This window comes from Arvicanthis niloticus, chromosome 16 (genome assembly GCF_011762505.2).
Source record: "Arvicanthis niloticus isolate mArvNil1 chromosome 16, mArvNil1.pat.X, whole genome shotgun sequence".
NCBI lineage: Eukaryota > Metazoa > Chordata > Mammalia > Rodentia > Muridae > Arvicanthis > Arvicanthis niloticus.
Window position 1 is genome coordinate 31,946,487 of NC_047673.1, and position 15,194 is coordinate 31,961,680.

Genomic DNA, 15,194 nt, shown 5'->3' on the forward strand with positions numbered 1-15,194 from the left:
TTGTTTTCCTTCCTTCCTTTAATTCATTCTTTCTTCTTTCTATCTTTTTTATGTTTAAGACGACAAAATAACCTCAAATATTTTGGCAGTTTTATTTATTTATTTATTTATTTATTTTTACTTTTTTTGGTGTGTCCGGGGTTGTCTTTAGTTATACAAAGTGTTAAGCTTAAGGTACTTCTTTAAGGAGAATAGCTATATCAGGCTCCTGTCAGCAAGCATTTCTTGGCATTTCTGGGTTTGGTATCTGTATGTGGGATGGATCCCCAAGTGGGTCAGTCTCTGGATGGCCATTCCTTCAGTCTCTGTTCCACTCTTTGTCCCTGTATTTCCTTTAGACAGGAGCAATTCTGGATTAAATTTTTGGAAATGGTTGAGTGACCCCATCTCTTAACTGGGGAGTCATGCCTAACCTCTGGATATGGTCTTGACAGAGTCTCCCTCCACTTTGTTGGGTATTTAATTATTAATGTCATTCCTGTGGGGTCCTGGGAGGTTCTTACTTTCCTTTACCAGGTCTTCTTTCACCCTGTGGTAGTTTATGAACATTAAAAAACAAACAAAACAAAACAAAATAAAAAACCAAAACCCTTCTGTTTCTGTCTCTTGGAAAGTATTCTTACAAATAAGAATGATTGTAACTTTAAATTGCTCAGGGATTTGTCATAATTTCACTATTCTTAATCTTGTTCTTTTAAAACTATTTTTAGTGTGTGTGTGTGTGTGTGTGTGTGTGTGTGTATGCATGCGTGCGTGTGTGTGCCTGTAGTGGGCCACAACATGCATGTGGAGGATATCCTGTATCTCTCTCTCTTTTTTTTTTTTGGTTTTTTTGAGACAGGGTTTCTCTGTGTAGTTCTGGCTGTCCTGGAACTCACTCTGTAGTCCAGGCTGGCCTCAGAAATCCACCTGCCTCTGCCTCCCAAGTGCCAGGATTAAAGGCGTGTGCTCAGCCCTAGGCTTGATTCTTAAGGTCATCCTAGTGCCACATACTTGCACATGATTCACACATGGTTTTCATTAAACAAAGCCTAATTCCTTCCATTTCTTCCCTCTAAGAAACCTTTCAAAATATACTGTGTTTTGAAGAATAGAGGAAAAGGATTGAGGTCCTACGTTAGATTTGGAGCTAAAAACAGCCTTATGAGTTGATATGAAATGATAACTGTCTACAAAGACTGATATTTTTGTGTATTTTATAGATGTAATGTTTTGTATTATGTAACAGCTTCATGTATACCTCTCCTTTGTGAGAGGAGTACTGTCTCACCTTTTTTTTTTTTTTTTGGAGACAGTGCTTATAACTGGACCAAATAGACTATTGAGATTGGCCATGAGTTCCAGGTATCTGCTTCTCTCCACCTTTGAAGGAGTGAGTTTACAAGTGTAAACCACTAGGTCTGGCCTTTTTCTTTAAAAAAAAAAAAAAATAGGTTATGAGGATCCAACTCAAGTTTTTGTGCTTATAAGTCAAGCAACTCAATTCCCTCCAGTTCTCCCCATTTTTAAAGACAGGGTCTTACTGTGTAGCTAGGATTCATGGCTAGGGTGGAACTCCTATGTAGACCACACTGGCCTTGCATTCAGAGTTGTACCTGCCTCTGCCTTTCAAGTACTGAGATTTAAGGCATGTGCCACTGTACCCAGCTTCTCAGCTTTCTTCAGAGTTGATTATAAATACCAATCTGAAATGTAAATTATATGTATATAAAAGTTGTTAGGTGTCATCAACCTGCACTAAACTTGTAATTTCATCTTAACTTTCTCTGAGTTTAACTGTACTTTCTTCCCCCCCCCCATTTCTAAGTCATAATGTAAGATGTTGTCATGGCTACCCATTCTTATTTACAATATTGATGGTTCTACTTGGGAGGAGGTAGATGGAAGAAGCTTTGTGTAGCGCTGGTGAAGGATGTCATCCAAAAGGAAACTTTTTGAGCTGTCTGTGTTCCCTGTGGTATCTCTAGAAATAACATGTGCCCAGGGAAAGTAGATCACTGTATTTGTTTTTACTTTCAAAAGATATCATTTAACTTTTTACTTGCCTTAGTAATTTTAGGGGAGAAATCATTTAAAATTTTATATTCCCCCCAAAAAATTGTTAGTGTGGCAAATTTTAAACAAAGTCAATACATTAAAGGGAATATTTAATGCCAATGGATTAAAATAATAGAACTTTTAAATATTTTGATGGCAAATCACTTATGAAGGATATCTTTACAATATGTATTTTATCTAATTGGTCTTAAAATTTATTGTTTGGGGTTGTATTTACATTTCTGTTTTTGATTAGTTTTGTTTTGCTGTGTTTTAAGTTTTAATTTTGTGTATATATGTGTTTGTTTATTTTAACAAATGAGGCCTTAAGCAAGAACTTTGCCACTAAGCCATATCACCAGCCCACTTGGTTATTACTTCTCTAAAAATTTTTCTTTTAAAATACTGGTTTATTTTATATGTATAAGTATTTTACCTGTATGTATGTGTGTATGTCCTATGCATGTCTGATGCCCATAGAGATCAGAAGAGGGTGTTAGAGCCTAGGAATTAGAGTTACAGATGGTTGTGAACCTCTATGTGAGTTCTGGGAACTGTACCTGGCCTGAGTCCTCTGCAAGAGTAACAAGTGTGTAACTGTTGAGTCATTTCCAGTCCCATTGGTAGTTTCTTCTAAGTAGTTCCTATTTAAATCTATTACGTTGTATATAGAGAGGATGATAAATTCTTAGTGTATTGGGGAAGTCTTCCAGACTCAATTTATGCCCCAAACTCAGCTGAATGGACATAATTTAAGAGTTAAAAAGCTAAGAAAAATACTTGATACAAAATAGAGTTTTCTGCTTTGTTATATACTTAATGTGCTTCAGTTAGGCTTTTTTACATAAGATAATCAGCAAATATATTTAAAAATTCTTGACCTTGGTTAGAAGTTGGTATGTTTATTCTCTGTGTGTGTGTCTTTTCCCTTCCCTCCGCCCCACTTACTTTGCTTTTGTTGTATATGTTAAAAATCATCTTCTGGAATGGGTAGATAGTTTTGTTACCTGATAGGTTGTAGAGAAGTTGAGAGTATAACTGAGTATTTGTAATTGGTTCCCTATTAGTTTATCTGCAATATGTACAGCTCCAGTTGCCTTCCTAGATTTTGAACCTTCTGTTTTGTAAGTTTTTTTTCCCCTTTCCTTTTAACTCCTCATAGTTTTTCACTGTAAAGTTACCTAATTTTTAATATGGGACATACCAATTTTCTAAGTCTATTAAAACTGTATCTAGAGTTGTGTGTTTAATTGAAACTAGTATTTGCTGTACTTTGCCGATGGCAAATGAAACAGGACCATGGATTTGAACTATCAGGTATCAGTATTGTTGGTCTTATTTTTCAGGCCAGAGATCCTCAGCAGGAGCCTATGGAAGAGACAGAAAATTTGAAGAAACAACATGATTTATTAAAAAAAATGTTACAACAGCAGGAACAGCTGAGGGCTCTTCAGGGCCGGCAGGCTGCTCTTCTAGCTTTGCAGCATAAAGCAGAGCAAACTATAGCTGTGATGGACGATTCTGGTATGTATGTGGTAGTCATAGAGCAATAGAAGAAAGGCTCACTAACTGTATTACAAAGTGAATGCTGTTCCTGTAGAATCAGATCTTGGGTGTTGACTAGTTTAGCAACCTGCAAGCAAGTTTACTCTGTCCTGTGCTTTTCTCTGGTTATACAGAAGAGGTTGCTCCTGGCTAACATAATGTACGGTGCAGACAGACAGCTCCTTTTCATCAGAGAGTACCTTTGAGAGGTAAAAGAGACAGGCCTGTATGTAGTACTGTTTTGTAACCTCAAAGTGATAGGGCTCTTGTTTCCTTTGTTTCCACTTTGAAGGAATTACTGCTTTTTTTTTTTTTCTTCTGTTTTTTGTTTTAAATCTCACTGAGGTAAGGTTGTTCTTTATTTGCCTTGCAAAGAAGGTTTAAAAAAATCATTAGTGAGCCAGACCTGGTAATCCCAGCACTCAGAAGGCTGAGGCAAGGAGACTCAAGAATTAGGTATGACTCTGCTAGTAAAGTGCTTGTCCCACAAGCATAAGGACCTTAGTTTGGATTCTCAGCAACCACATTAAAGCCAAGCGCAGTGGTACACATCTGTAACCCAGCTCCAGAAGGGACAGAGACGAGATCCCGGGGTTCTGTAGTCTAGCCAGTTGATGAGCTTTAGGCTCAGTGAGTAATCCTGTCTCAAAAATAAGATGGAGTGTGACTAAGAAAGATACCCCAGATCAACCTCTGATGCACACATATGTGTACACAGACACCCTCCTCTAATAATACTTCATAGTGACTGCCTCATAAAATTAAGTAGGGAGGGCTGTAGGTTTGTCAGCTTAAATATGCTCTGGGTTTGGTCCTTAGCACTGGAGAAAACAAACAGATAAAGTCTAATGAGGAAGTAAATTAATGGAGCATCTTTAGTATTCAGTATTAGCAGTTCTGTTATTTCAGTTAGATATCCAGTGGATAGATGAGCTTGTAAAGCTGCTATTTTAGTTTACTCACTATTTGTGAGACTCAAAACAGGTTTTTCTTTTTCCTTCAGAGCTGTGTATAATTATAATTTAAGTGACAATTGAATTGATTAGTATTGTCTTAATTTTGTACTGTGTCTTATTGTCTTCAAACCTGTTTTAAGTTTTTATTAGGTTAAAAGTAAGATTGTTGCTTATTAAAACTCAATAAAAGTAAGGGTTTTTTTAGTTTTAATTGACAGATAAGAATTGTATATATTTACAAAGTGATATAATAGCTTTCCATTGTCTTTAATTATAATTATGTTTTCTCATCAATTCTAAGTTTGTTTATCTTTGAGCATTATAATTAGGTCAGATTTTTTTATTGTTTGTTTAGTTTTTGCTATTTGGGAGACATAGTACGTTTCATGAGGATTACTTACAGGATTGTGGGTTACTTACAGATTTATGGGCAAGTAACCAGTGGCTGCACTACTGAAGTAGTGTCTATGTCATGCCCATCAGCCTTTAACTGCCTGTACATCCTTGTGGAACAGCAGGGCTCACAAAGTTCCTAATCTCTTCTCCAGAGTCTTGAGTAGTTGAATTTACATCATCTTGTTGGATCATCAGAATTGTAGGGTACTGGGTAAGGAAGGCCTTTTTACCCTTGGCAATGTTTAGTAGAAAAGTATGTCAAACACAGTTTCTGACCTGGCTAGGGTTTATATAGAATATTAGTATAGAAAGCTATTGAATTTTAAGTTGAAATATACAAATAATTTTGTTTTTACAAAAATATACTATTAGGAATTTCATTAAAAGTCTATAACTAGGAGATTTAAATTTGAACTTTACTTATTCAACAAGAATTTTAGCTTAATAATTTTAAAACAGTTTTCCCCTGTGTTTATGAAATTTTCCTGAAGAAAACTGATGAAATTAAAGATTAGTATTTCTGATTTGTTCAGAGACACAACACATCTTCTTTATAGATGTGAAAGAGTGCTTTATTTACTGTCTAGCAAGTTGTTTGTTAATTATCCGAATTGTGATTTTGGTGTTTTCTACAGAGAGTTTAGACTAGAAAAAGGTTTCTGTCAGTCTCAAATACTAGTTTTTAGTTTTTTGGTTGTTACTGTTTTGGTTAGTTAATTAGTTTGTTTTAGCAGAAAATGATGGAATTTTCTAACAAAACAAAACATTTTGTAGCTTCTGGCTTTTAAAATTGAAAGTCTAAAAGAAAGGATAAAGAATGGGGTACTGTGTAGTAAAGCAGTAGGTATTGTCAGAATTGTCTTCATAAATGTGCTTTAGGAGGATGAGAGGATTTTTGTTGTTTTATTTCTAATAAAGATGATAAAACCTGTGGTGGTTAGTATAATTGCTGTATCACAAGCAACTATGTGAATAAATTTATTCAACTGTGAGACTACAAAGCTTGACTAGCTGGATTTGGTCTACTTTACGGCATAGTTTTGTAGAACACTGCCATTCTTATTTGCATATTGCTAAGTTTTTGCCTTTTAATGGGAGAAATAGGTGGTTGAGGCAAGAACTGTATTCCTGAGAGCTGTGCTAATTTTCATTCTACACTTTGAAGAAAAGAGTGCCCGTTTCCTAAATTGCAGTATTGGTTTTCTTGGAGGAGGCAGAGTCCACACTGTTCCCTCTATCTGATAGAACCTTCCTACCTTTGAGCCAACAAATCACATTTACTAAGTGGAATTATAGTCCTAGCCTTCCTTGCATGTTGAGATTGAAAAAACATGAGTCACTAGAGTTTAGCAGTTGTCTCATTATTTTTCCATTGCCAGATATAACTTCTAATAAAATGATTGGCTGATAGATAAGATTATTAAAAGTTTCAAATTATGTTAGGTTGAAGTTCTCCCCCCTTCAAAATTTATGCTTAACCTGATACTTCTTTACACTGAATATAGTATTTAATTCTGTTTTCAGTTGTTACAGAAACTACAGGAAGCTTTTCTGGAGTCAGCATCACATCCGAACTAAATGAAGAACTGAATGATTTAATTCAGCGTTTCCATAATCAGCTTCGTGATTCTCAGGTGACTGGTCTATATTAAGTTTAGAAATCACATTAATTAACCCAGGTCTCAAGCCTTGGTAAACATAAATATCACCTGGCTTGACTGTTTAGAAAATGGAGCTGGGTCGTAGTGGGGCATGGTTTTAATTCCAGCACTGGGAAGGCAGAGACATGTGGGTCTCTTAGTTCAAGGCCAACCTGGTCTACAGAGTGAGTTCCGGGACAGCCAGAGCTGCACAGAGAAACCCTGTCTTGAGAAACGAAAAAGAAGGAAAAATGGATGCAGAACCCTTCAATCTCCAAAATTATGATTCATAAGATTTGAGTGGGTCCCATATAATCACATGGCTATTCTTGACACTATCCTGTGAGAAATTCTAGGTTAGAGGAAAATCTACTATGTTAATATTTATTTTATTTTCATTGTACATGTGTACCTGAATGTATGTGTGTATCCTATGTGTAACAGAGGTAGAAGAGGGCATCAGATCCCCTGGGACTAGTGTCACAGTGATTGTGAGTGCCTGATATGCCTGATATGCACACTAGGACCTAGGTCCTCTGTAAAGTAGCAAGTGCTCTTAACCAGGGAGACAAGGGTCCATACCCAGAAAAGCCTATTTAACTGTGCCAGGTAGTAGAGTTCTCTGTGTAGGCTGTTAGATAAGCATTCTTTTTACCTCTTTGAAACATTAGGTGGTTATGACCTTTGAGACTTGAAGTTAGGCTGCATATGGTGGTGCATGCTTTAATCCCCACACTGGGAGGCAGAAGCAGGTGGATCTATAGATTCAAGGCCAGCCTGGTCTACATAGTGCGATCCAGGACAGCCAGGGTTACATAATGAGACCCTGGCTTAAAAAAAAAACAAAAAACCAAAAAAAACCAGAGACTTAAAATTAGTTTTAAGTTTATGCCTTTACATTATTTTATCTTACTGACAATTTTAAGAAAGGCTTTTGAGGGAGGCGGAGAATTTTTGTTTGGTTTGGTATTGAAGCAAAGACAGGCTGACCTCACGTTTCCATCTTTCTGTGCTAGCCTCTTAAAGCACTAGGATTACAGGCTTGTACTGCCTTGTCTAGCAGGCAATTTTAGAATTAATAATTTCTTAGTTTTGTAAACTTTGTAAAACAATGATATGTGTGTGAAGTTTGAGTGTGTGGGATCTGGAGAATTATGGCTGAACTTTGCCTCTTACTGGGAAATGTAGCAATGCTTGTCTTGTCCACAAAGAAAATTAGGCAAGCCTAAGTTTTCTAATGAATCCTGTCAAACCTTAGGTAAAGAAACTCTCAGATACTCTACGGACATAGGTATAAGATTGTTAGTGGAAAGACTGTGTTAATAACAAAATTGGAAACAAAATAAAAGTCAATGTACAGTAAAATGCAACTTAACTGTCTTTGTTTTAAATGATCTTTTCCTTTTTTTCTTTATTTTTTAAACTTAAGCCTCCAGCTGTTCCAGACAACAGAAGACAGGCAGAAAGTCTTTCATTAACCAGAGAGATTTCTCAGAGCAGAAATCCCTCAGTTTCTGAACATATACCTGATGAGAAAGTACAGCTTTTTAGCAAAATGAGAGTACTACAGGAAAAGAAACAGAAAATGGACAAATTACTTGGAGAACTTCATAACCTTCGAGATCAGCATCTGAACAATTCATCATGTGAGTAAATCTGATTCTGCAGTATTATGTTAAGGGCATGTAAGTACCCATGCTGGCACATAGCAGTTACTTAGTACGTATTTGATAGGTTACTAACTAGTTTCATAAAAAAAACCAAACCAAAACAAAAAAAAACCAAAAAACCATAATATTTGAAAAAGAAATTTGAATCCTTTTAATAAGCCAGTATATAAGAGCCAAATATAGATGTTAAATCTATTCATAAAAGAAAAAAAAAATAAAGTTGGGATAATTTAGAGCTAGGCTCTAGTCACATTCTCAGTCCTAGCTCCCACCCCACAGTAATAGGAACTCTTAAGTGCTAGAACTAGGAATCAGCTTGCGTAGCCCCAGCTGGCCATTATTACTGTAACATTTCCATTTTTGCCTGAATAAAATATTAAACTGGATAAGAACACCATTTTTACAATCCCCATTCTTGAACTAGAAAGATGGCTCAGCATCCAAAAGCACTTACTGCTCTTGCAGAGAATCCAGGTTTGGTTTCCAGAACCCACATTAGGCAGCTCCCAACTGCCTATCATTCCAGTTCCAGGGGATCTGATGGCCTCTGGTTTTTATGGGCACTTGAATAGAGGTGATGAACATAAATTCACACAGGTACATATACATAAAATATAAATAAGTCATTCAAAATAACAGAAGAATTAGATGTTCTCTTTTGTGTTTTGAGACAGGATTTTACAGTGGTGATCAGGCTCACTTCAAATTTGCAGTCTTCCCACCTCAGTCTTCCAGGTCTGGGATGACATGGTTGCATTGCCACACCCATCTTGGAATAGTAGTTCTTTATTCCTCCTGTTTCTCTGCCACTTTCAAAGGGACCTGACTACTTTTGCCCTGAAACACACTTATTTCACTCCTCTTAATCTCAGCTACCTTTCTCTTCTTGTAGAGGATAATATCAGTTGTTAATGTTTAAGAACAGGAAGACAACTAAGGAAAGCTTAAGATTTGAAAGGTCTCTTTACTGCTCTGTGTCAGTTTTATATACAAAGGAAGTCATACTTTGCTGCTTGGCAACTCTTAAGAGAACACTCCTTCTAGAAAATCATGTAAGAGCAGAAGTAAAAGGAAGAGCGATTAAAGAACAGTGTAACGAGACCGTTGGAAACCAGCTGTAATAATTGTGGCATTCAAAGGAGACATAAACAACGATAGTTATTGAGAAATAAATGGTTGTAGTTTTGAAGTAGTTGAAGGTAGAAAATTACAGTCTGACTAATTAATTATCTCCTAGGATTGGCCTTTCATGTTCTATATGTGAGACATAGTGACCCACACTCTTTAATCTCAGACAAGTTTATCCTATGGTTCTTTGGTTGTTTTTCTAGCATATAGCATTATAATTCTTGTCAGTTTCTATCTTGCTTTAACCTTCTATTTTAATCTAGTAGCTATAATGCAAAAGTTCTAGACACTCTGGAAAGAGGAAGTAAAAATACTTTTCCTTGTGTATTTTGATGTGTTTAGTTGTTGAGCTATGTTAACAAGTGGCCTGTGTATGTACATAAGCATTCAAGATTTAAAGTGGCCTGTGTATGTACATAAGCATTCAAGATTTAAATCTGCAGATTTTAAGATGCTAATTAATTTTATTTTGTTTGTAAGAATCCAAACTGTAAATATATGCTGGTTCATGCTAGTAATTTTTTATTTTATTTTTTTCTCTCATAGTTGTGCCTTCAACTTCTCTCCAAAGAAGTGGAGATAAGAGAAGTTCAACTGTAGCTCTCTCTGCTCCTGTGGGCTTTGCACCAGTTGTCAATGGAGAGTCCAGTAGTCTTATCTCATCTGTTCCTTGTCCTGTCGCCTCTCTAGTTTCTCAGAATGAGGGTGAAAATGAAGGTCATCTAAATCCAGCTGAAAAACTACAGTAAAATACTTTTTGCAATCATTCTTTACATCTTTTAAATAATGAAGATAATATTTTAAACTATTAAATTTGTAAGAAACTGAAGTTTAATAAGAAACATTTTTAAGATACATGGTGGAAGGAGGAGGAGATGTAATATTTGTGAATCTTATCAGTTGACTAAAAGAAATATGGCAGCGCACAGGTAGTTTCTGTAAACTGCTGTTAATCAGTTTTCAGAGAAAAGGTTACAAATAGCAAGAACTATAGGTAAAATATTTTAATATTCAAACAAGCCCCATGCTCTAGAGTAATACCCCTGAAACTATATTATACAAGACTCTGTCAGTGTGAGCAAAACACTTAAAGCCTTTGCTTCTGCACCTGAAAAACAGGGAGGATGTATGACATTCAGTTCATGCTGTTGGAGTTTTGTTTTACTTTTTGTTTTTGTTTGTGTGTTTTGAGAGAGTGTCTCACTTTATAGCCAGTCTTGGCTGGTTTAGAACTCACTGTATAGATGAGGCTGGCCCTGAACTCACAGAGATAAGCCTACCGCTGCTTCCTAAGTTTTAGGATTAAAGACATGTGACAAGATGTTCAGCTGAAACTCTTTTTTAAAATTGACAGATTCCCTGAGAACTTGGTCTAAATGTGTGTGTGTGTGTGTGTGTGTGTGTGTGTGTGCGCGCGCGCGCGCGCCTGTCAACTGCTATTAAGTGTAAATAAGGGTTTTTTTTTCTTTTATATAACATGGTGTTGGTGTTAATGTTACTTTTTTTTAATCAGGAAGTTAAATGAAGTTCAAAAGAGATTGAATGAACTGAGAGAATTAGTTCATTATTATGAACAAACATCAGATATGATGACAGATGCTGTAAATGAAAATACAAAAGATGAAGAAACTGAAGAGTCAGAATATGATTCTGAACATGAAAATTCTGAACCTGTTACTAACATTAGGTGACAACAAGTTTCTTCTTCCCAATGTATTCATCTGAACGTATACATGTATGTGGAGTTGGGGCAGGGAGGTACATCAGTGAAGTGTTCATTATTAGCTTCATATTCTAGCTTTTACCATGGAAGTTATCTGTTAGTATAATAATCATTCTTGTCCTATGAAGAAAAAGAAGGAAATACTGAAGGCAATAATTTAGGAAAATTGCTGTTTGTTAATGAATGTAAGTTTATGAAGTATCAAAATTTAGCATTTTCTTTCCCTATTTCTATACTTTAGGTATATTTTGAGTTTTCAGATGCTTTTATTTATAAACTACTAAGTTTATGCAAAAGCAAATAAAAAGCAGGAGTTTGTTATTAAGAATTTTAGCTTAAATGACTTAGTTAATGCTGTTCTTATTTGCAACTACATTATTATAGGCCTAAGGTATATTTTTAATTTTTATTTATTTTTGTTGTTGTTTTAAATATCTTGATTTTAATTTCTTTCAGAAATCCACAGGTAGCTTCTACTTGGAATGAAGTGAATACTAACAGTAATACCCAGTGTGGTTCTAATAATAGAGACGGGAGATCAGTTAATTCTAACTGTGAAATTAATAACAGATCTGCTGCCAACATCAGAGCTTTAAACATGCCTCCATTAGGTATGATTTCCTATATTCACAGGAAATTTTCCATGTTACTGTTGTGAAGTAGATATCTTTGATTTATACTCTTAATGTTTCAAAATCATGTACCTGAATGATACTTGTTTTCAACAGACTGTCGATACAACAGAGAAGGAGAACAGAGGTTGCATGTAGGACGTGCTGAAGATGAGGAGGAGGAAGTAGAAGAGGAAGGAGTCAGTGGGGCTTCATTATCTAGTCGTAGGAGTAGTCTGGTTGATGAGGCACCAGAAGATGAAGAATTTGAACAGAAGATTAGTAGACTCATGGCTGCAAAAGAGAAACTTAAACAGCTCCAAGATCTTGTTGCTATGGTGCAGGTCAGTTTGTTGAAATAGTACAGTCATGTAAGATGAACATTTTGTGTGTGGTTGATAGTTATGTTGTATAACTTCTTTTCTTTTCATTTTCTTACATAGAACCTTCTTATATTGAAGGCCCTGTACATATATTAAGCAAGCATGTTACCATTGAGTCACATTCCCCAGCCCTACATTTGAATCCTAGGTGTTCCCCTTAAAGGGTTAGTAGTTTACATGCTATACACATCAGATACTGGCAAACTTGAGAAATTGACCCTGACATGGTGGTGCACATCTGTAGTCCTATCATTTGGGAGGTAGAGGCAGGACAATTAGGAGAAGTTCAAGGTTATTCATGACTATTTGCAAATTGGAGGCCCACTTTGGGTACAAGAGACTTTCCAAGAAAAAAAATGGGGAAACGAGTTAAGAGTCTTTATAAAGCATATAATGCCTTTTACAACTTATTGGTGAGAATGCAGCCATATGTGTATAAAAACGGAAGCATGGCTGTATACCACTGCAGTTTTATGAACAGTACAACGTAATTATTTTTGTTGATCACACTGGCCTCATATATTGATCTCATAAAAGCATCATGAGGTAGATATTAAACAAACTAAAAAAGTTAATTGCCCAATGTTATATACTTATGCTGGCGAGTATTTAGATGGCCTAGAACAAAGCCTGAAATCTTTATTTTTTAAGATTTATTTGTTCATTTTATGTATGTGAGCTGTGTTCAGACACACCAGAAGAAGGCATCTGATCCCATTACAAATGGTTTTGAGCCACCATATGTTTATTGGGAACTGAACTCAGGACCTCTGGAAGAGCAGTAAGTCAGTGCTCTTAACCACTGAGCCATCTCTCCAGCTCCAAGCCTGAGATCTTAACCTACTTGATATAAAGGGGGTGGGGAGAAAGAGAGAGAGAGAGAGAGAGGAGAGAGAAGAGAGAGAAAGAGAGAGAAAAGAAAAGAAAGAAAATCCAAATGTCAGGATATTATTAAAGTTCTACTATTAATATATGTTTTGAAAATAATGTATACATATGTACAGGTAATTATGTAAATATTAACACTTCCTTATTATCTAATGTGGTCCAAAGATCCGCTGAGCTTTTTGCAGTTTACTATGGTCGGTATAGTTTTTCTAGAGTAACAAAAATGGTTTAATTTGTGAAATTATTCCTTTGCTTTCTTTTTCTCTGTTGTTTCTTTCAAGTGTTTTGTTAGATCATTGGCATGCATTACCAAACCTTTTAACTTGAATGGAAAATTTCTAATTGCTCACCAGAATCACTATTATTTGATAATCTAAGCAAAGTGAGTTCATGTCTCTATACCTTTTATTACATTTTTTATTATATTGGTGTACTATACCTTGTTTATACATTGGATTTTGGCTTTTTCTAATTTTCTCTATGAGAAGAAGAGCTATTAAAGAAAAAGTATATAAACATGTACAAACCTATGTGTGTAAAATGTGCATAAACAGTATTTGAGGTATATGTGCCTATTAGTTTTGCTCATGTATGTGAAATGTTTTGGGAAAAGCATGCAAGCTAAAGAAATTAATAGAATTGGTATTTTTCTGAATTTCCACTTTACTTTTTGACCCAGGTCACATGACTATTACTGTTTGAAAAGCACGAAATAGCTTCTGAAACAAGTAGTTGTAAGAAGTTAGGCTGTCCTGAATATTCTTATATTTGTAAGAACTCATATCATGCTAATTATTATTATCTCTGAGTTTCCCATTAATCCTTTAAGACAGAGGTTCTCAACCTATGAGTGGCAACCCTTTTGGGGGTTGAATGACCCTTTCACAGGACTAGCAAAGTTACAGTTATGAAGTAATAATGGAATAATTTTATTGTTGGGTGTCCCCACAACATGAGGAAATGTGTTAAAGGGCTGTAGCATTAGGCAGGTTGAGATCCACTGTGACCTAAGTTACCAAAATAGTACACTGAAAAACTAAAGTATGAGAAATAACTTTCAGGCAGCTTTGTTTTACATTATTTCTCATACTTTAGTTTTTCTACGTCCTATTTTTGTGAAAATACTTCATATACAGCTTCGTAATTACTTAAGTTGTAACACAGTTCTTGCCAGTCTCCTATTTCATATGATCACTGGGCTAGGTTAGTCTTTTGATTTGTACAAAGATTAGAATAGTATCAACATTTCAAAATTCATAGTTCTATAATTAATAAGAATCAATTCTAATTCATTATGATTTTATTAGAATATTGTTTCCAGAAGTTAAAATTTCAGATATTATCTTCAGAAAAAGTATGGATTATATATAAATATTTTCAAGAAAATGCAGGAGCTCATTTTCATCCTCCTACTAATCATTGTGTAAGTTCAGCAACAGAAGCAAGTCTACTGATAGAAAGATAAACTTTGTTTTTCTACTTAATCATGACAGATTTTTGATAGGATTTCCCTCCTATCCCCTTCCTCCCCTCCTTCCCCTCCCTCCCCTCCCTCCCTCCTTCCTTCCCCTCCCTCCCTCTCCTCCCTCTCCCTCACTCCCTTTCTGTTTTTAAATATAAGCCAATTCTTAATCCTACAGAAAGAAAAAGTCTGACCCTGTAAATGCTACTGACTAGGAATTAACTGTCTGTAACCCAAGCAGGTCTTTAACTAATCTAATGGAGGTTCTCTTGCTTTGTTAGCCTCCTAGTACTTAGGATTACAGGAATGAGCTGCCATGTTTATCTTACTGTCTTTTATATCATCAATATTCATACTTGTTTGGGAAATTAAAGACAAAATGAGGAAGTTGAGAAATTTTTAAACAGATAGTGGGCATGGATTATTTGAAATACTAAAGAAATGCTTCTTAAAATTTAATATCAAGTTTCTTGCTCCATGATAATAATGTTTTAATTTCTGCATATTTGATACAGTGCTGTTCTTTGATAGCTCATTATTTCAACAAAATAAGAAATGACAAGTTGCTGGGCAGTGTTGGCATACTCGTTTAATTCCAACATTTGGGAGGCAAAGGCGGGCAGAGCTCTTGTGAGTTTGAGGCTAGCCTGGTCTATGGAGATAGGTTCAGGACAGCCCAGGCTATACAAACTCTGCCACTACCACCCCCTCTCTCCCCCAAAAAGCAGGTTAATTTTTGTTAAACTCCTAACACT

At 35.6% G+C, this 15,194-nt stretch overlaps 1 protein-coding gene across 12 annotated transcripts in view; it reads left to right on the plus strand.

The window, feature by feature from the left end:
* The window catches only part of Pcm1 (pericentriolar material 1), a 93,696-nt gene that overhangs the window by 25,864 nt on the left and 52,638 nt on the right, over nt 1-15,194 (plus strand). For all 12 annotated transcript variants that reach the window (XM_034520757.2, XM_034520758.2, XM_034520760.2 and 9 more), the window contains 7 exons: nt 3,384-3,561; nt 6,459-6,568; nt 8,004-8,220; nt 9,919-10,117; nt 10,886-11,059; nt 11,552-11,706; nt 11,824-12,050. In XM_034520757.2, the coding sequence (XP_034376648.1) occupies nt 3,384-3,561; nt 6,459-6,568; nt 8,004-8,220; nt 9,919-10,117; nt 10,886-11,059; nt 11,552-11,706; nt 11,824-12,050 (1,260 nt within the window). The remainder of the gene's footprint in view (nt 1-3,383; nt 3,562-6,458; nt 6,569-8,003; nt 8,221-9,918; nt 10,118-10,885; nt 11,060-11,551; nt 11,707-11,823; nt 12,051-15,194) is intronic.